Below are 22548 nucleotides of genomic sequence, written 5' to 3' on the forward strand. Positions count from 1 at the left end.
ATTACTCAGTCTTGGAGGAGCTAGAAGTCCAAATAATCATTTTTTAACTCATTAACAAATAATCACTGAGGGCCTATTATGTGCCAGAAACTCTGCCATTTTATGTTCTACTTATGTTGCTAAGTGATTAGGACTGAAGGAGAAAGGAAGGATGAAGGAGAAAGGAAGGAAGGAAGGAAGGAAGGAAGGAAGGAAGGAAGGAAGGAAGGAAGGAGGGGAGGGAGGGAGGGAGGGAGGGAGGGAGGGAGGAAACACTACTCATCCTCCCAGTCTCAGCAAAAACTTCACTGCTTTCCCTAATGATTCAGCCTAGGTTAGTCCCTTCCCATTACAAGCTCTTATAGCACTTTGTGTTTCTCCTTTACGCGACTCCTGGTCTCGCATCTTCTTGTTCAGGCTCTGGCTCCACTTGCCAGTAAGATTGCTGAGACCAACTTGTCCTTCCTGCTGCAGTATCCTATTGCCCAGTACAGAGAATGGCACAAGGTAGGCACCTGCCAATCTTCATTAATTAAGCTAATGAATGTGCAATTTCCTTTCTCTGGCTTTGTTCTTACCATTGCTTTTCATCCCTGGTACAACTGCTGCAGGAGTTCTGACTTTCTTGGTCGGTTCTTGGCTCCTTTCTCTTGGCAACAGAACGAACTCTCTAAGCTTAGGCATGGTTTGCACTCAACTGGCAAGGGTTTGGGAGGGGGGAGTCTTTACATTTCTGACTACTGAGCACGACTAACTTCCTCCACCACCAGGACTCCACCCCAGACATGTCATTTCTGCCGTTCTCCAGGGGCTTTCAGAAAATCTGCGTGCTGGGTGTAGTTGAAGGTTTGCGGGGCCCGCCTTTACCCTAAACAGCACCGTTCTTCTTCACCTGCTTTGTGTAGGTCAGTGGGTAAAATGGGGAGGAAACACAGATGTCAAAATAGAATAAACACCTGGAACAGTTTCATCATCACAAAGTAGAAAAGCAAAATATAAACCTAGTCGTTCAGTTGTCCACTGTTAAGGGTCACTTTATCCTTGGAAATTAAAACTAAGACTGAATTAATTATCCTTTCACTATCTTGGGTTTACTTTCCTTTCTTGTTCAGCATTAACTGCCTCTGAAATTATGTTAAAGCAATGATCTCTATCATAATGTCCTTCAGCTGGCCCTGAAAACAATTTCCTACAGAAACCTCCTTTTTTTTCCCTAGGAAACATCTCAATCTTAACCTCATCATTTTTGTTATTTTGTTTTGTTTTGTTTACACTTAGAGGATATTACATTTTTATGTGGCTTAACTTATCTGTGATTAGACTAAAGTAGTGTTTTGCAACAAATAGAATGATTTAAAAGTATTCTGTTCCCTCAAGAAGGCCGTTAAACATACATGGGAAATAGTGTGGCAGCAAAATGAGATACTCTCGGTGGTACAGAGTTTATCTAGGGTTGCCCATATGAAACAGGCCTCATTTAGCATTAAATCTCATTTTATGTGATCAGGGTTTATTTTCCAATGGGCCACTCAGGATTCATGCTGTAAGACTTTTTTTTTACTGAGCATCCTGAGAAGGCCATCTCTTCTGTCTTCCATCCATTCCCTTACACCTCAATTTCACACTTAGATTTGCCTAGGTTTTGGCCAAATTAGAGCTGAATATATAGCATGCAGCCAGTATGTTTATTAAATAAAAACAATGAATAACACGTGCTGAAGTACTTTGGAAAATTATAAAATGATATATAAGTGCAAGTTATTAATATTTTCAGGTAATTTGCCTGGTTATAAACATGCTGAGAAATCATTTTCAGATGTCATATTGTGTCACATGAATAATCAAGGATATCTTTAGGATTGTGAAGCACATAAAAGTTCGTATTGTGAGTCACTTTTAGCATTTTTCCCTAGAAAGGATTGTGTGTCTGTGCATGTATGGACATAGATACATAAATTAACAAAAAATATGAGCGACATGAACACAATTCCTAGTTAATGTATAGAATTTCATGATTTTTCCTAAAATCTCAAGACCTATTGGTACATGATGTTGTATTTGAGGGGAAATCTAGCTAGAGAATCTGATCCCTTTTATTTCTAACATTTTAGAGTTTATCAGTTTTATTGATGTCTTGTTCAAGGTTACTACTTGAACAATATTTGAAGTAGATGTTAGTTTTATTGATGTTAAAATCACTCTCCTTTCTTTCAAAATATTTTTTTATTCTGTGAAAAAAACAGTGAACAGATGAGGAAAGCTTGCTCTTTAAGATCTATATACTATTCCCTCGAATCCATTCATCAGTTTTGGAACGACCAATCTTCAATATCTCTGCAAATTTTCAGAGGCTTAGTTTTTATATTAATTTGAGGGATCATCTTGCTCTTTTTGAATTCAGCCAACTTCCTTAAGTAATAGAAAATGTGAGTTAGCAGACAACTGAAATTGTGAGATGAAAGGGTGTACATTGTAGGAATGCAATGCCATTTAAAATGGAATAGCAGCATCTCCATTCTTAAAGACACAGAACTTCCTCTGTCATTTTCTAAATTGATGCTCTTACCTCCTATAATGTTGCTCAGCCCTCCTCTCTCTGGTCTTTTTTCTCCATTTTATTTCCCTTCAATTTCGGGTGGGTGGGGTGAGTGGAGAATCCCTCCAAGATTTGTTTTATGCAGAGATATTCAGTTTTGTCCAGCCTCTATGGGAAAACTCAGATCTGAGATTCACTTCCCTGGAGGAACTCAGCTGAAGCTTTGAATGTATGACTTGCAAGACCCTTCCTGGTCGAGTTACATTCTTAGACAAAGGCTGTCATGCTCTGTAGTTCACTACAAAGAGTAGGAGTGGAAAGGCAGTTTATTTTTCCAGTTACTCAAGTACCTAAGCAAATAGAGTACAAGCTACTTTTAATTTCCTGGTGTTTCTTTTAATAATCAAGCTAGCTGTGGCTAGGTCTAGGTCTAGTCCCTCCATCATCTGATTCTTCAGCCAAGAGAATTGGTAGCACGTTACTCTGAGTCAATCTCCATGTCTCTCTCAATCTCTCCATGTCTCTCTCTTTCTCTTTCTCACACTCTCTCTCACACACACACACTTTACCTTAATATAGTTCCTGCAAAGCAATCTGAACAAGCACATTTTAATATAAATTTGCATGGTGTACTTATCAGCATTTTCTTTTGGCAGAAGAGACCAAAATTAAAGTGCATAAAAGATCCAGCACAGGGATTGCTACATTATGAGAAAGAAAACAAGTTTTTCTTTCTTTTATCAAATTGACTGAATTAGATACAAATAAGTGTAGAAATATACCCAAATTGAAGTGTTCTCAGAAATAAGCCATAGAAATTCACTAAGTGAAATATTAATTTAACTCTGAGACTAGAGTACATGGCTGCACCCACTTCATCACCTGCAGATAGACAACATTCTTCAGCCTCACCTGCCTGTTTCTTCCCTTAAACATACAACAGATGTACCAGAGTTATTTTCTGCTTCTAGAATATGTATTTCCTTTCATATTAAAATAATGTATATATTTCTCTCCTGTGCACATATACCCACCGAAATTTTCCAGTAGCAATAAAATACTAATGAACTTCCTAAAGTGTGATACTGTACAAAATCTAGTAACCACAAGGCTTTGTGATAGAAGAGGAAGTTACAATGTTTACAATATTCATAAATGTTACCCGTTTATATTTTGCCCTCTTAAGATTGAAAAACAATATATGTAAGCAGATCAATCAAAAAAAATATTTTAGACACCTTCTTGGCCATAATATAGGCTGTTTTAATTTTAAAAATAACTTAATAAATTGCCTCTGAGCAGTAAACAATGGTCAGTGATATTTATATAATAAAGTTAAGTTCACAGAGACACCCAGATCTTGTATCCAGTAAGGATTTATTAGAAAAACAAATACTGAATAATTTATGATTTAAAGTGGTTAGAATAAAATTCAGGAAAAATATAAGCAAATCATTTTTTTTCTAACAATTTAAAATGTAGGAGGTTTAAACCTTATATATTTTTGCCAAAAGAGTAATTATCCATGGATGACAGATGCTGCTCCCTACTTAATGGAGGGTCTCAAATTTTACTCTGCATCTCATTGGGAAGGAAATATAAAAATTTAAAATAGAATTAACTTGGGGAAAGGCATCAGTGCTGCAACTCTTAGCACCAAATGTTTTTTCTTGGAGCACCAAATGCTTTAAGGAAAACATTCCAAGTATCAAAGTTTTCAGATAGATAAATATTTATGGATCAAATCCATAAAGAACAGACATTGTTATGAAATATATATAGATGCCTTCAAAACTTTCTTTCCAGGCAGAGTAGACACATAAGTTAGGAGTCATTTCCCACTTAATTGTTTCTGCAACCTTATGCAACACAAATGGATTATGGATAAAGACTTAACTAATTTACTCACAGAAAGTAGATCTTGACTGACATTATGTCCAAAAAATTAAACAGGAACTGTTTCTCTACATAAAATATAAAATGTTACTAAACTTACAGAAATGGCTTTATTTTAACCTTTCATTTTCCTGGTTGAAAGGTGTAGGGGTGTTCAATTTAGTCCTTTGGTGAGAATACAGTACTCTTTAAAGCAAATTCTTCTCAATTTGCTAGTTAGCATAATCAGAGAAAATCATAACCTAGATCTTGTTCATATATTTAAGTGCAATAAAATTCCATCTGTCTTTGAACTTTATGAATGATACTTTTTTAGTCTCTACACAGACCATTGCCTGTCCCTCTTCACTGAGAGTTCTTCATAGTGGTGTTAGAACTGGAAATCCATTTTCATTACAATCTACTGAAAGCTATTTTGCCATTTAAGGGCAAAGGTCTACTTACACTGCTTATGTACAAAATAAAAGTATCATACAATTGCCATGATACTAGACAAATTCAAAGGAACTACCAAAGAAGCAGCCTTAGCTTCTGTAGTACCCTTGAGGCTCTTAAATTTGGGGTGTGCACTGGTTAGAAATGAAGTGCCAATTTAAGAAAATCGTAGTAGGCCCTGCCCCAGATGCAAATGTAGAACAATGGTCTACAAGAACTCAATGGGTATATATCCAAGCCACACTTGCAAACATGGATAATTAGTACCAACACTACCATTTGTGAACATGATGGACATTTTGGAACTGGATACAATTCTGTCCCTGAAACTAATCAAGACAATTAAATATTCAACCAAACAAGGCTTGAGTTCATGTGGGCTTAAAGAAAAATGGTAGCCGAGGCACGGGTAAAATTTTATTTATGAATATGTAGACACATGACTTTGGATCCAGCCAGCCAGTGACATAAATAAACTTGAGCAAAAGATTCAAGCTAGAGGATATATATGTATACATATATCTATGTATAAAAATTTGTGTGTGTGAGCAAGGCTTATTGGAGCAGTGCAACAAATCTGGACACCAACCATCAGAATCACTCCCATCCTTTGAAATTTCCATTAAGCACGCAATGGGGGTAATTATACTGGGATGCTCCGAATCACTGTTTCCATCTTGTGCACTCACGTGCCCGCCAAACATGAAATGTTCGCCTTCTCCCTTCCAATGTGATGGTTGTTGAACTTATTTTTAGTGTCATTTGATAAGCCTTTGTGCTCGCAGAGAGACATCCCACTGACCCAGCCACTGGTCATTGTCTATACCAGTTCACATCAAAGCAGGCGCGCTTTGTCAGGTTTCCAGTCGAATATCCATTTCGCATCTGAAGTACAGTATCGAAAGTGACTAGATCATTTGAGCTTTTTTCATCAGCTGCTGCCTTCTTCCTCCCCCACAGTGTTTCCACTCACGCTAACATAATTTGGCATCGTTGACGTGACACGGTGGTTTTTCTAAAAAAATTATAATACATACATTTTCGATGTTTTGTGGTGGTAGACCCTCCTGAAAATTTAATTTATAACTTGAGAGGAGGCCTTTTTTTTCTCTCTACTGAATCACAACCAAGGTAGAGTGCCCCTCAAAATCCAAGTAATGCGCATACAGTAATAGGTCATTCAATGTCAAAAGGCATAAAAAGGATGAGCAAAATCTTCACAGGCTGCTGCTTGCTGTTGCCTTTAATTATATTAATTAAATTTTGAAATTTTCATGCAAAGAGAGTTGCTGGCTTGTGACGCTGAAGAGCCCTTGGAGACTTGGAGGAAGAAAATACCCTGAGCGGAAGCTTTGTGGTTACTGCTTCCTTTCAATTAAGAGCAAAACAAACTCCTAGGTATGTTTACAGATATTACTGCTTTATGTACTACGAAGCCCTAAACATAGAAAGAGGGGTAAATCTACCAATCCCAGGGACAAGTTCTCAAATCATGAGTCCATTAAGCTTCACTGAAGATCTCTAGTTAGAGGCCGTCTTCCTGTGGAATAATGCTCTATTAATTTTCTTCTTTTCCCAAGTGCATAATGAAAGAAAGGTGCCTTCAAAAACTAAAGGGCAAAATCTTGCTTGCTACTGATACCTTGAGGCATCCTGTCTACATTTTGTCATACGTGTGCACTTTTCAGTGTTAGAATGACAAGATTTTCCAGTCAGAAGCTTCCCAGAAGGCACATCGTGGTAGTGGACTTGGAAGGATTTTGTGATCTGACACAGCTATAAGGCAATAGACTCTTTTATTTGCTTAGCCTGGTGGGAGATTTCATACTCTGCCTTTGGCTAAGAATCTTGCCATGTAAACACACATGTGCCATGTTTCCACGTAAAAATGCTCCTTTCTCCATTAAAGATTCACCAGGGCCAATTGTTTTGTGCTCCCTATTTTGATATCATCTTCATGCTTTTGCTTCTTCCTCTTTTACACATTCAAAAAAACTTTCTTGTATAAACCACAGCATGTACATTAAAGTTCCTTTTTATTTTTAATGTCCTGAATCATGTGTTACCATTGAGTTTCATCAATTCCCATGTAGATGGCAGAACAAGAGTTTGAAAATGTTTGATGCAAGCAAAGCAGAAGGCAGAGAAAACATTTCCTGACTGAGAGGAATAAAACTTGGATTCCTTGGATTTGGAACTGCTCTTCCAAAAACTTCTGAAATGCACTTTGTTTTCTTTTGGTTGGAAATCTGCATCGTGAGGATGTACCATCTTCATACCTCTTGGTCTTCCTGCTTTCCTTTTACTGAGAGGGAACTCGAGAGAAGTTTATGCACCGGCCCTAGGAAAGAAACAAATCCTTATTGAAATACAGAGGTAATTATTTAAAAAAAGCATGAGAACACCTAGTTTTCCTACTATGATATAACAAACGATTACCCAAGGTAAGGTCAATGTTAGGATGAAACATGAAGTGGTAAGTTTTTTTCTTTGGGTCAAAGCATGATGGTTCATTCAGATCTTTTCCACAGCAAGTTCACCTACACGATGGTATGGTAAAATTAGAGTGAAAAAAACACTACGGAAAACAGAACTTTGTTATTGCTATTTAAAGAATAGCATTACTATCCGAGCAATAAAAATATCAAAGCCACAACCCTGTATGTTTCTACAATGTATTAAAATGGAAGTGTCCCATTTATACAATCTGGTGCTTTTAAAACTGATATAAAACTGGTGCTTCTAAAATGTATGCATGAGAAGTGTATTTAAGAAGTCGGAAGAGATTGAGGATAAGAAGTCAGGGAGAAAGGGAAGAGATGCCATCTCTTTGTGATTCCATTTTATAATAGGATTTTGCAAGAGATTTACTAGCAATCTTGTCCACTGTTGATCATTTCTCACAACTGCACACCACCATTATGTGGTCTCTATATATGGTGACTTTATTTGCATTCCACATTTCCAAAGAGAGTTTGCCATTCCCATTCCTTAGCAGTTCAATGAAGTGTGTGGAAACACATTGTTTCATATGTAATTATAAATAATCTAAGAATTAGTTGAAAATAAAGTTTCCAATTAGTAATAAAAGATCCCCTTCTTCCCTCTCCTTGGTGTGACATTGCTGATGTCTTGTACTATATAAATCATGTCTAGATTCCTTAATAAGCCAAAAGGTAGCATATTGCTTTCTAATTTAGGGTCCAGATCATCACCCTATTGAGATTTTCCTATTTCTCATAATATCTGCTCTCTAACTTTATATTTTAGAACTTCTCTTTATTTCCCTCTAAATGTGAACAATACATTTGTTTCAAATATCTGGTACATCCAGTGTACATGGTACATTCAAAAGGAACAACAAATATTGTTGGAGAAGAAAGCCTGGAATGTAAAAACAAGATTTTGGTCTATTTTCCTCTCAAAAGCGACTGTTCAACAAATTTGGAAATTTCAGAAATTAATGAAAAAACAGAAAAGCATAAAAGCAAACTAGTTTACATTTACTCTTGCCTAAAAGGCAAATATTCATCAAATTATCTGTCTTCTAATAATTTTGGAGGTAACATTATTACTATAATTGTCAAATTTATTACTTACTTTGTGCCTAATGTCTACAAATAATATCTGTGCAAAAGGAAGTGGGAGAAAAGCATGGAGAAGACTACCTTAGAATGAGTGAAAAATTCCTTGCTAATGCAATGGTCATAGGTCATGTACTCAGACTGTATTTGGAATACTGTATTACCTAGAAACTTCAAAGATTTTTAGAATGAATATTAAGTGAAAAGATGCTCTTCTCCAGATTAGCTACATTTGGCATCATGTGCCAAGGAAACATTAAAAAATGTCATTCTCATGATATATCCCTTTTCTAAAAATTTTTTTCAGAGGGCAGGAAAATGACATAATTAATAAATATTTGGGCAAATCAGTCCTTCTAAGCCATGACAGTGTGATAGTATAACTATACATACAATGAGAAATAGATTTTAACTATGAATATTAAAACAGTGATGAATATTAAAAATATTATCTCCTGGCAATTTTCCAGAATCAAACAAATATATGAGGAGTGACATTTTGACAACAAAGATATGCATTAATGACATCTTTTCTTGTGTATTTATTATGGACCAAAAAAGTAAAAGTTTTTTCTCTTCTGCATAATTTTGAAAAGAAGTTACCATGAATTTCTACTTTTATTTGCATTTTATCACTAATTAACTAGATTTAGATATAAGGCTCTTTTTCGGACCATTTCTGTTCCACACACCAGATTAATCTGGTGACTCTGATTCATTTATTTTATGCAATTGGAGGGTTTAAAAAGTGAAATTCATAGTTCACCTGAATTCTCAAAATCACTTCAACACCTAAATTATTCCAGACCTAAATTATTTTCTATTTCATTTGGTGTAGTTTAATTAAAGATCTAGCAACTCAAATGAAGAAAGCCCTATTGATTTTGACCCTGAGGTCCTTACTTCAGCTCTTCCAAAGCTTGGGATTAAGTATTAATCATCAGCTGCCGCATGTCTGTTGATTCAAGTACCCAAAAACCCTGGTACATGCAATATACACCCCCGTGTTTTAGCACACACATTGACAAAAACAACCAAATATCTCCTCACCCCCAATCATGGACTCAGTGTTTTTCATTTTTATCAAGACCTGATAATGTTTTATTTTACAGGAATTTAGAAGTTGGTAACTTAGAGGAGTTCTATTCAAAAGTTACTTCCTCTGTTAAGCCTTTCCCAGCTCTCCCAGTCACAGGGCTCCTTCCCCCAAATTGCATCTCTACCACAGCCAAACTACATTACACCATAATTGCTGGCTTCAAGATCAAAAGGAAAAGTAACAGTGGTTAAATCTGAGAGCTCCAAAGCCTGAATATGTATCCCAGCTCTGTTATTTATTAACTGTGTGACCATGAAAAACTTATGGTTTCTTCATCAATAAAATGGGGATTAAAAACTGGACCTATTCATGACTTCCCAGGTGGCACAGTGGTTAGGAATCTGCCTGCCACTTCAGGGGACATAGGTTGGATCCCTGGTCCAGGAAGATCCCACATGCCACAGGGCAACTCAGCCCAAGTTGTAGTTGCACCACAACTACTGAGCCTGCTCTCTAGAGCCTGTGTGCCACAACTACTGAGCCCACGTGCCACAACTACTGAAGCCCGCATGCCTAGAGCCCATACTCTACAGCAAGAGAAGCCACCGCAATGAGAAACCCGTGCACCACAACAAAGAGTAGCCCCTGCTCGCCACAACTAGAGAAAGCCCATGTGCAGCAATGAAAACCCAATGCAACCCAAAACAAACAAATAAATAAATAAGAAATAAGTGACTAATCGCAATTTAAAAAAATTGGACCTATTCTTAGGACTGTTACAAAGATTAAGTCTGTTAATATAGATTTATAAAGCACTTAGAACAGTACCTGGCACATAGTAAACTTGCATTTAAAAAGCAAATAGTTACTATCCATCTTCCCTCTATGATGTCATTGCACAGTGTCTAACATAGAGCAGACTTGTTATAAATACTCACTTAGAAACAAGTGGATGGATGGATGATGTATAAAAGAATGAATACGTGATGACTAGACCTCTACTGGGGGAGGAGCCAGACCTTAAAAATGGGAAGATAGAAAAAGTATGAATTTGAGAGAGGAAAAAAGAGATTACAAAGGAGAAAAATACAACAGTGGAAAAGGAGAGAAGATAATATGGAGAAAATAGAAAAGAGTAGTTCTAAAGAGAAAAGATAGATAAAGAATAATCAAGAAAAAAAGAACATCTCACACCAGTCAGAATGGCCATCATCAAAAAATCTAGAAACAATAAATGCTGGAGAGGGTGTGGAGAAAAGGGGACACTCTTGCACTGCTGGTGGGAATGTGAATTGGTTCAGCCACTATGGAAAACAGTATGGAGGTTCCTTAAAAAACTACAAATAGAATTACCATATGACCCAGCAATCCCACTACTGGGCATATACCCTGAGAAAACCAAAATTCAAAAAGAGTCATGTACCAAAATGTTCATTGCAGCTCTATTTACAATAGCCCGGAGATGGAAACAACCTAAGCGCCCATCATCGGATGAATGGATAAAGAAGATGTGGCACGTATACACAATGGAATATTACTCAGCCTTAAAAAGAAATGAAATTGAGCTATTTGTAATGAGATGGATAGACCTAGAGTCTGTCATACAGAGTGAAGTAAGTCAGAAAGAAAAAGACAAATACCGTATGCTAACACATATATATGGAATTTAAGGGAAAAAAAATGTCATGAAGAACCTAGGGGTAAGACAGGAATAAAGACGCAGACCTACTGGAGAACGGACTTGAGGATATGAGGAGGGGGAAGGGTGAGTTTTGACAGGGCGAGAGAGAGTCATGGACATATACACACTAACAAACATAGTAAGGTAGATAGCCGGGGGGAAGCAGCCGCAAGGCACAGGGATATTAGCTCGGTGCTTTGTGACAGCCTGGAGGGGTGGGATGGGGAGAGTGGGAGGGAGGGAGACGCAAGAGGGAAGACATATAGGAACATATGTATATGTATAGCTGATTCACTTTGTTATAAAGCAGAAACTAACACACCATTGTAAAGCAATTATACCCCAATAAAGATGTTTAAAAAAAAAAAAAAAAAGAAACTATTGGCCAAAGGAAATTTTTATTTAGTATTCCATCAGGTACCTTATTCCCAGGGGATTATTTCATGCTAGCTGCTACCATCCACTTACCAGAATATTCTAAAATCAAGGCACCATACCCTGGTTGCAAGTGGCTGTGATTAGGAGTCTGTGGCCCTTTGAATACTGCTCAGTACTATCTTACAAAACCCATCAATATAATGCCAATTATGTTTAAGGTCAAGAATGTTAGGCTGCCATTGATATCATGGCAAGCAGTCTAGGCCAGAACACAGCAGAGCAATTTTTATTCACAGGAAATGGGATACGACAGGGTTTACAGGTCTGCCATATCCTCATGCTTACAATGCCTGTACAATAAAGGTATGTTATCAAGGTAACAAGTAAAGCAATGTAAAATAACTTGAGCATACAACTCATCATTGGCTGGTACAGAATGGAAAATATTAGTAGTAATAGTGTTTATTTTTCTGAGACTATTTCACTTTAATTACAAATAATACAAGCTCTGAACATTTTTAAAAAGTTAATTGAGTAGGTTAATGATAAACCATTCAATGCAACCTAAATATACAGAAATATACATAGAGACATAATTTTAATACTTTATTCCCAATATAGAGGTTAATACTAGTATCAGGTAACAGAACTATATAGTCTCTAAAATAAACCACTAAACTTGTAATATGCTAAGACAAATGAACACAAGATTTCTGCTAGCAAGAGTTAAAACAAATGTGTAACATTATGTTTGCTTTATATTTTACAAAATAATTCAGAAAATTTGAATTCAGGTGGCATAAGTGTTTAGGGAATAATAAAGCATGTAATATAAAGCATAATTATTAATGTGGAGAAATAACATTAATTTTCTCTATATTTTCAAATTTTTAATTAAATATTTTTTAAAAATAATTTTCTTGACTTAAAATCATGCTCTAATCATGCATCTAAATTATGGGTAACATCAAAGTATACTGTTGTCGTGATGCTTTAGGTAATGCCCATATTATTTATTCAATTAGGCAATCACTTCAACGAACTTGAATTTGGTATCATGCCGCATAAGTCACTAGGTCATAAATTTCAACAATAAGAACATATAGTCAATGTAAAATTGAATTAAATGAGTGTCCTTCGGACTGCATTAGTTTAAAAATGAACTATGTATGTATTCCATTCTTTTGCCTTGGGAATATAGAATTCCTTGGATGCAATGAAATAACTGTAAAATTTATTCATTTTGTATGACATAGAGATTAGGAGTAAAATTTCTTAAATATTAAAAAAAAATAAAGTTAGGTAGAACAAATAGAATTTAAGTACTGACTTTAGATTATAGCCAAGTACATTTAAAGTACATTAATTTAAAAATTGTGATAATTCAGATAATGACTGACCAGGTTATAACTTACCTTCTCAACATATTAAACAACCAGGCAAATTAACTATAAACAAGATTACTATTGGCATATTTACTTACTTAAATAAGTTGTAGAATATTACAATTATTTATATATTAATAATTGACATCATTGTATTGTAATCTGGGTATGACATTTTATTTGCCTAATAAAAATTATGGTTTAAAAGGAATAAAACTGCCTCCCATTGAATGTAAACCATCTTATGCAACCTTATATTGAGCAACATTACCTAATTAGTGAGCTTCTGTGGCAAGAAAAGAACTCTCATGCATTGCTAGGGAAAATATAAATTGGCAAAAACTATATATAAGCAACATATGTAATAATAGTCTTTAAAAGCTTGTATTCTTTGACTCAATAATTTCATGTTGGGAATTCAGCAAAGTATTTGTAAAGTAAAGTATCTAGACAAAGATTTCAAAATGTTTACCATGAGATTTTTATAATGTGAAAAATATAATCAGTACATTTATATTTATTTCTGTCTCACAATCAGAGAATAATTAAATTATGATTAATCTAATGGTTATGTAGCCATTAAAATAGAAATTAAAAAAAATTTTAAAGATGTAGGAAAATAAGTGAAAAAATGCCAACTTGTATGTATACATAATTATAATTATGCAATGTATATCAAAAGAGTAAAAGACAAGACTAAGAGACTACACCAAATATGCTATGAGTAGTGTAATTGCATATTATTTCTTACATTCTACTTTATATCTTTTTTGTATATTTATATATTTGATAGCTTAAAAATAAGTTTCCAAAGACCTAATTTAATCAGCAAAAATGCAGCCTTTTCTAAACATCTATATTTATGTTTTTAAAAGTCATTACAGGAACCAATTGACTACTCTCAGGAATCACCACCATCTACCAACTATATCAAAGTTCTTCAGCATTCATTGTTGCCATAGGTAAACTCATTTACTTGTCTCTAGGTTGTCTTTTACAGTTAATATCCTGATGAACCCATGTGTATGCAGTTCTACTCAAGAGTGCGTGAGTATGGCAGAAGCCACTGATTAATAAATTTTATAATCCACAGTCAGCATTTTCATTTTTATGGTACACAATTCTAAGAGTTTTCATAAAATGCCTGTTCAAGCATTTGTCCAGGATGCAACCAGCAATCTTATTTTAAAAAGTGTATGTGTGTGTGCATGCATGCACGCATGTGTGTGTACATGTGTACACATGGCCTACCTCAAGCCCTGTGCATACTGGAGTTGACTATATTTAAATAAAAATATAAGGTAAATCTTTAATTGTCATACAACATCAAACTTTCTAATGACATGCACAGTATCTAGGGTGTATATATATATATATATATATATATATATATATATACACACACACACATATATCTGCACTCAATCAACAACATAGAATATTTATACCTCAGGCACATATCAATAAAAATTTTTGAATCCTTTCTCTCCAGATCAGTTGGCAAAACTATCTTTGAAAGTGAGGGTCTAAGTGAAATGCTAGCCATCAATTTCTCTAGGTCAGTGGTTTTTTTGTTTTTCATATTATAGTCCATGAAGTCCCGGGGGTTCTACAAGGTGCATCGGGGACCACTATGGCTGGAATGGTGCACAAGAATGGAGCAAGCAGGCACATGCAAGCCTCCCCTAATCCAAACCAAGAAGATGCACTCTCATCTACCCTATAAAAGTTCAGTATAATATTTTGTTTTTGTTGACCCTAAAAATGTGGTTTGATACCTATTATTCAAACTATTCATACTTATGTGAAGCCAGATCACCAGTAAACTGTCAATATACCTGGACTTGGTTTCTTTACTTTCCTTTAGAAATACCTTCCTAAATAAATCTATGACAACATTACAGCATTATCCCTTCAACTTTTGGTCATATCTAGAACTCACATGAATTTTGGTTACATACAGAGAATTTTGTATTTTGGAAAATTGCTATTGAGGATGTTGATATTAAGGGATCAATTCTGAGAGTTCAGAGCTAGCTAGGAAAAAGCATGTCACTTCTGGTAAGCTCATGTGCTTCCCTTTTATTATATTATGCCAATTATGTAACTCAGCCTTTCTCTTTGTGCCTTGACTTTCAAAAAACTCAGATTTACGTCATGTTCTAAAAGCATTGCTACTCTTAGTGTACATTTTCTGGTATAGCTATCTTAACTTTGGCCCATGATTATTTCTCTATTTTTATCCTTAAGTTTTATTGTATTTTTTTCTCAATATTTCTCTACAGGTAGATTAGGTATAAGTAAATGGAAACTAATATATATTTCTTAATTCTCAACTTTCTTAATCACAAAGACTCCACACTCATCTAAACCTTTAAAACCCTCCAACAAATGTATTACCTCAACCTCTACCTTATACAAAAGATCATATGTCTAATTCCCTTCTTTGTTGTCTTTTCTTATTCTGGTAGGACTCACTGAGGTACTGTTCAGATAGCTGATGTCAAATGATAATTAATTTGAATTTAATCTTAACTAAGTTAACACAGATAATTAATATGAATTTGAAGCTTATACATGAAAGCATGCTGAAACTATACTATTCCATAAAATCCCAAAAGTTATTCTGCAAGAATAAAACCCCTAGGTCTAAAGACTGAGAGCTTAACCTCATTTGCTTTGACTGCTAGGAAAAATAAGCACAATATGATTCTTTATAAACTATAAATGTATTTATATCCCAATCCATCTCTTAGAGCAGTGTTCTGTGCAGAGGCTTTACTCCATTACTCACCTTCCATCAGTATAAGAAGGAACAGAATATACCAAGGATACATCACAAACAGAACTCTGGTCATAACAAATGCTAAACTCACAATTAGAACCTGTCAGTTTTAACTCCACTTAAGTGATTTTCAGGCAACACCAAGTATCTATTAGAGTAAGAAGTTAATTGACGTTTCATTGTTGACAATACCTTCTCTTAGGTCTCATAATAAGTAGGAGTGGAAAGTTGGTGCCCAAAATAAAAATGTCCAATGCTGTTACTGTCCTTCAGTTAACTAAACCAAGAGATAAAAACTAGACAACAGTAGGAACCAATATATTTGCTGTTGGTTAAGTATATAGACCCCAACTCTGTTGCAATATTTGAAAACTGATTTTGCCAATTCATTTTCACTGTGACCAGAGTAGCATTAGCTAGAGCAAGTGCCACATTTCCCATCTCTTGAGCATTAAAATTCTGCAGGCATTAACATTTGCAAGCTCCTTTACTAGCTATCTGCACAGGATATATTTCACTGCTATAACTGTAATAGTATTATACTCACCTCATAAATATCCATTGACAAGCTGAAGCATACAACTACACTTTGGTTTAGACTTTTCAAACACAGATAGCTGATTTATTTATATCTCCACTTTAAAAAAGAGTTTACTAAACCTTCATGCTTTGTGCAACAGTGAACAGTTATTCAAATTTAAAATTGTATACAAAGCACAGACACACAAGGAAACAAACACAAGACAATTCAAGAGGTCCAGGAAATCACAAATATCAGGAAAGAATGTTGACTTAACACAATAGGCTCTTTGAGTGAAGATTTCCTGCAGCAACTGGAGGTACAGAGTGAAGAGAAGGCACCTACTATTCTCTCTCTCTCTCTCTGAATGTCAGAAATTCTTGAAAGGTTTACCTCATTTTTTTAAGTAAAAGGAAAAGTTAGTAGTCCTTACGTATTTAATACTAACAGTATAATAGGACTATGTGCAACTATCAGCAATATACATACAAACATATACATATATACAGACATATACACACACAAAGAGAAAGATATATATACATATATAATATATAAAAGAATCTGTGTTATCCTCTGCTTTTAAAAAAAAAATGAAATATTTTGAGCTGAAATATAAGTTCCATATACTTTTTTCTAACGGGAGCTCAACCTATAAATGTTCCACCTTACAGTGGAGACAACACACCATATGGATATTCAGTTAATGTCATGAAGGGAAGTACTGAGTTTGCCTGATAAATTCACCTTCAAATTTGTTTTCCTCTTCATTCTCTTATGGCATCTGCAAAATGTTAGTGACTATATACATACTGTTAATATTTATTTTGCAAATAGCCATGTACCTTTATTTTTTTGAGATTCAGGCATATAGTTGGCATTTAATGAAACATCTAACTCATACTTCATAATAGTAAGATATGAAGGCTAAAATTGCCTTCACTAAGTGCAAGGCAGAACCCTCCCAAAAGCTGGAGACATAGCAGGAAAGCTAAGAGAGACCCCTACATAGAAGTAGTCAACTGAAGGCTAGGGAGAAAAGCAGGAGGGCAGTGAAATAATTACCTTTTCAAAGACACATGGGGCCTTCCCTAAGGGAAAGGAAGCAGCTTATTGAAGATTTGGGGAATGGCGAGAGGAATGAGAAAAATAGCCCTGAGGGACACAGGGCCTTCTTGAACCACATGTCAGTAGCCTGTTGAAACCTGGGAGGAAGAGAACTGAGAAAGAGCTCTCCAAGACTCATGGGTACTTCTGAGAGTGCAAGGAACAGGGTCAGTCAAAGACTATAGGCAGGAAATCAATATGGAAACAGGTCTCTCAAAGTACAGAAAGTGGTGGTTGGTGGGCATAGGGAAGGTATGGTCCTCATAGCTGAATAGCAAAGAGAACTCCCCTGCAACCAAGAAGCTCATAGGTGTGTTGTAAAGGAGAGAGAGACAGAGACAGAGACAGGAAAAAGAAAATAAAGAGAGCTCTGCTAAAGGAAAATCCCTGATCTTACTCTCAAAATTTTGGAAACCAATAGTGAACTAAAAATAACTAAGATGGCAACAAACCAAGACCCAGGTCAACCACAGATTAGCAACATGACAGAGGAAGGGTATACATCTTTCTAGAGGTAAAAATTATCTAGATTAGTCTCTATTTTTTATGACAGTGTCCAGCATAAAATCACAAATTATGGTACACACAAAGAAGCAGGAGAATATGATCCATAATCAATGGAAAATACAGTTAAAATAGGCAAATCTACAATTAATAAACAAGGACTTTAAAATAACTATGATAAAAATGTTAAAAGTTCTAATGAGAAAGGTGGACAGCATGCATAAAAATATAGTGAACTCCACAGAGATATGGAAACTTTGAATAAGAACAAAATGGAAAAACTAGAGACAAAAATGCAATACCAGATATAAAGAATGTTTTTGATTCATATAAAAATATACTGAACATAGCAGAAGAAAAACTCACTGAACTTGAAGGTAGGAGAATAGAAATTGTTCAAATTGAAAAACAACAAATAACTAAAGAGAATCTGAGACCAATGGGACAATATCTAATGGTATGCCACATGAGTAATTGGTGTCCCAGAAGAGAGAAGAAAGAATAGGGAAGAAAATTTTGAAAAAAATAATGGCTAAGAATTTCCTAGAATTGATGAAAGGCATAAACCGACAGATCAAAGAAACGTAATGACCTTAAGCAGAATAAATACACAGAAAACCTTATCAGGGAACATATAATAAAATTTATGAAAGCCAAAGAAAATCCTAAGAGTATACCTCTCTGTCCCTCATCATCCCCCCAGCTGAAGATATTCTGTACAGAGAAAACAACAGTAAGCATGACAGCCACCTCTTTATCAGAAACAGTGGAAAACACAAGACAGTGAAACTCTCTCAAATGCTAAATGGGGAGGAAAAAAGTCAACCTAAACTTCCATATCCAGAGAAAATACCACTCAAGAAGGTAAGCAAAATAAAGACATTTTAAGACAAGCAAAACCTGACATAATTTATCTACAACAGGCTTCAACAACCACAAGTGCTAAATGAAGTTCTTGAAACTGAAGGAAAAGACAATAGATGGAAGCCTAGATGTGCAGGAAGAAATACAGAGAAACAGAAGTAAATATGTGGGGCTTCCCTGGTGGTGCAGTGGTTGAGAGTCCGCCTGCCGATGCAGGGGACAAGGGTTCATGTCCTGGTTCGGGAAGATCTCACATGCCGCGGAGCGGCTGCGCCCGTGAGCCATGGCCGCTGAGCCTGCTGCTCCGCAACGGGAGAGGCCACAACAGCGGGAGGCCCGCGTACCACAAAAAAAAAAAAAAAAAAAAAAAAAAAGAAGTAAATATGTGCATAAACATGAAATATAAATATATGAAAGAAAATTTCCTTATGACATTATTGATTACAAAAACAATAATATCAAAATTTGGAAAAATATATTATTGAATTTATATCTTATGTAGACTACAACATATGATAATAAGAGCACATAGAAATAGAGGGGTAAATGGAAGTTAGGCCATGGTAATATTTATATATTATTTTAAACTAGTATGCTATTGTAGACTGTGAAAAGTTAAAGAAGCATATTGTTATCTCTAGAGCAACCACTGAAAAACAGCACAGAGGTATAGCTTAAAAAGATAATAGAGGGGATGGAATAGATTACAAAAAAATACTATATTAATCCAAAAGAGAGCAGAAAAGGAGAAACAGAAGAACAAAAAATGGGCAGGACAGATAGAAATAAAATACAGTAGACAAAAGAACTGGAAATAAATTGAAACAAATGAACTGGATACATAACCACATTGACAAAAGAACTACTTCAAGTGACTTAACACAGTATTGTGTTTGTATACCAACTACAGAATATAATTTAAGGATAAATAGACCAGCAAAAAATGTTTTATTTCATTCATTAGTCTTAATTTTACTAAGACTGTTTTATTATTAATTTGTACCTATATATATTATAGGATAGAGCAAATAAGTATTTTAATATTGGTAAGGACAAGATTTTTCATGTAAGAGAAAAGGGGTACAAGTATAAATTCAAAAACATTCAGCATTAAGATCCTTTAATGTTAAATCAGAATTAAAAGTATACCATAGGGCTTCCCTGGTGGCGCAGTGGTTGAGAGTCTGCCTGCCGATGCAGAGGACATGAGTTCTTGCCCCTGTCCGGGAGGATCTCACATGCCGTGGAGCGGCAAGGCCCCTAAGCCATGGCCGCTGAGCCTGCACATCCGGAGCCTGTGCTCCGCAACGGGAGAGGCCACAACAGTGAGAGGCCCGCGTACCGCAAAAAAAAAAAAAAAAAAAAAAAAAGTATACCATAAACTCATGATTTTTTCAAAACTATTGAATTTCCGGGCTACCCTGGTGGCGCAGTGGTTGAGAGTCTGCCTGCCGCTGCAGGGGACACGGGTTCGTGCCCCGGTCTGGGAAGATCCCACATGCCGCGGAGCGGCTGGGCCCAAGAGCCATGGCCGCTGAGCCTGCGCTCCGCAACGGGAGAGGCCACAACAGTGAGAGGCCCGCATACCGCAAAAAAAAAAAAAAAAAAAAAAAAAAACTATTGAATTTCCTAGTTCTACCTGCTGAAAATGCTTAGAAGCAATGAAAACCCAATAACAATTAGCACCCCTAGTATCCAAATGTGTTCTCTAAATACCATTATCTACTAAAAATATCTAATGCTCCTTAGAGTTGAATGGTTTATTCTACTTTTGAAACAGAAAATGTAAAAGATGAGTCTGGGACATATTATGCCAAAACTAAAGAAATTTATCAAAGACTAATGTGCACCATGTCAAAAATTTATAATAATCAATATGATGAATCAGGCTTTTACAGTATGGTTTCTCTGATCAAACTTGGCATCACAAATAGTAGAACAATTGGTGTGATGTGTTACCCAGTGCACAGCACCACTTATGAATAATCCATTCCAAAAGAAAAAGGTGATTCTGAATCATAGCAAGGGGGTAGAGTCAGTATATATGATGTCAGTATATATGATCATGTGTGTGGCAGACCAGTGCTGGAGGTGCTGTAATTTTATAAAGATGTTCAGGTGGCATAGAGCAGAGATTATAAGGAGGTCAATGAAACTATGACTATCTGGGGAAGAATAATTCTGGTAGAGAAATCAACAAGTGCAAAGGCCCTGGGGTGAAAGCGTCTTTGGCATATCTGTAGACAAGTAATCCAGATAGTGTGGCAGGAGCAGACTGAGCAATGAAGAAAGTGGAAGATAAAGTCAGACAGGAAGCAGAGAGCCTATGATGCCAAGCCTTGTAGCAGTAGCTGTTATAAATTCTTTTTAAAAAGCCAAGTTACTAAAAGTAAACATTTGGATCCCTTCTCATCTCTTTCACTAGAAGACTGAGATAAGATGTTAAGTGATTTACTCTTCGAAGTTCTTAAGGCCAACACACACACACACACACACACACCCACAAACTTTCTGTCAATCTCTCTCTCCCCCACACACTCAACAGACAATCAGAATAAAAACCAAAACTCCAAACATTATGTCAAATAATGGCTGACTTAATTAATCCATATTAATTATTTAGTTATTAATTAATCCATATTTTAATTATGTATTTAGATGAATGTGAGACAAATCCAAATGAAAGGTTTATTATATCACTACTGTTCAATCAGGTGGGACATATATAGAATAAATTAATTGACTCAGTGTGGAAGAATGATGCACGAAAATATTTTCACTTGAGTATTTCTAGACTTAAAATTTTAACCTCAGTTGTTAACATCAGAGAGCAAAACTTTTACATGCAATTCATTTGTCTTTTTCCTAGGAAATTAGGCATTGAGATATTTATTTGTCTTATCAAACTGCTTTAGGCACATTTAAAGAGAAACCCTGAATGCTTATACATCACTATCACTGAAAAACATTTATTGAGACATTTTGCTAATGTATACGATCCTAGGAATGCAATGATTTCTCTATAGCTAAGTTTAGTTTCGAAGAATTAAATCCTCGCTTTTGGGACTCTAAAACAGTGTTTGTTGTCCCAGTTAAAAAAATAATTAATACCTAAAAACATCTTGATGAATTCAGCCTGCACATGATTTCATTAGCTATCTCTACTTAAAAGTATTCACAGCTCTTTGGGTCATTTGTCAGAGAGCTAAATTCCCAGCTAATTGGAGACTAAGTCCAATCATTTAACAGCCTCTTTCAAAGAAAAACAAATATTAAAAACTTCACTTTAAGTTTTAAACTTAATACTTGATGGATAATACCAATTAAAAATACCTTACAGAAATGTATAGTTTTTAAAGCTTCATTTTGAAGGGTAATTATAGATAACTTTCTAGATTATAAATGAAAAAATTTTATAAAAAATCTACCTAATGTTTTATCTGGAAAATTAGTTACTGTGATGCTGTTTTCTTTCAGCACAGCAAGTATTTAGTGAGCTCATTCCAGGCATTCAGTCCTAATGGAAGACATACGTATGTGTTCAATTTTTGCACAACAAATTTATGCTTTAGGTATTTTTATTACATTTGATAAAACCAATTTTAAACAATTGCTGAACTCATTTTTATATTTAATAATGACATACAAATCCCCAAAGTCAGGATTTCATTTTGAGTATTTATTACAAACTAATATTTAGATGTATGATATCAGATGATATATGCTTTTCTATAACACATAAGTAATGTGGATTAAAATTCTTCACATTACACTTCTACATTCTAAACTGCTAGAGCAGCAGGCAAATGATTACATTTACTGCTAAATTTATACCAAGGAGAACAAAACTTCAAG

General features: G+C 35.3%; 1 protein-coding gene across 2 annotated transcripts in view; it reads right to left on the reverse strand.

Annotated features, from left to right (window-relative positions):
* Positions 1-5249: 5249 nt before the first annotated feature.
* ANTXR2 (ANTXR cell adhesion molecule 2) overlaps positions 5250-22548 on the reverse strand; it is a 157126-nt gene continuing 139827 nt past the window's right edge. For both annotated transcript variants that reach the window (XM_032632297.1, XM_032632299.1), the window contains one exon: positions 5250-7187. In XM_032632297.1, the coding sequence (XP_032488188.1) occupies positions 7149-7187 (39 nt within the window). In that variant the 3' untranslated portion in view covers positions 5250-7148. The remainder of the gene's footprint in view (positions 7188-22548) is intronic.

Source organism: Phocoena sinus, chromosome 5 (assembly GCF_008692025.1).
Source record: "Phocoena sinus isolate mPhoSin1 chromosome 5, mPhoSin1.pri, whole genome shotgun sequence".
Taxonomy (NCBI): domain Eukaryota; kingdom Metazoa; phylum Chordata; class Mammalia; order Artiodactyla; family Phocoenidae; genus Phocoena; species Phocoena sinus.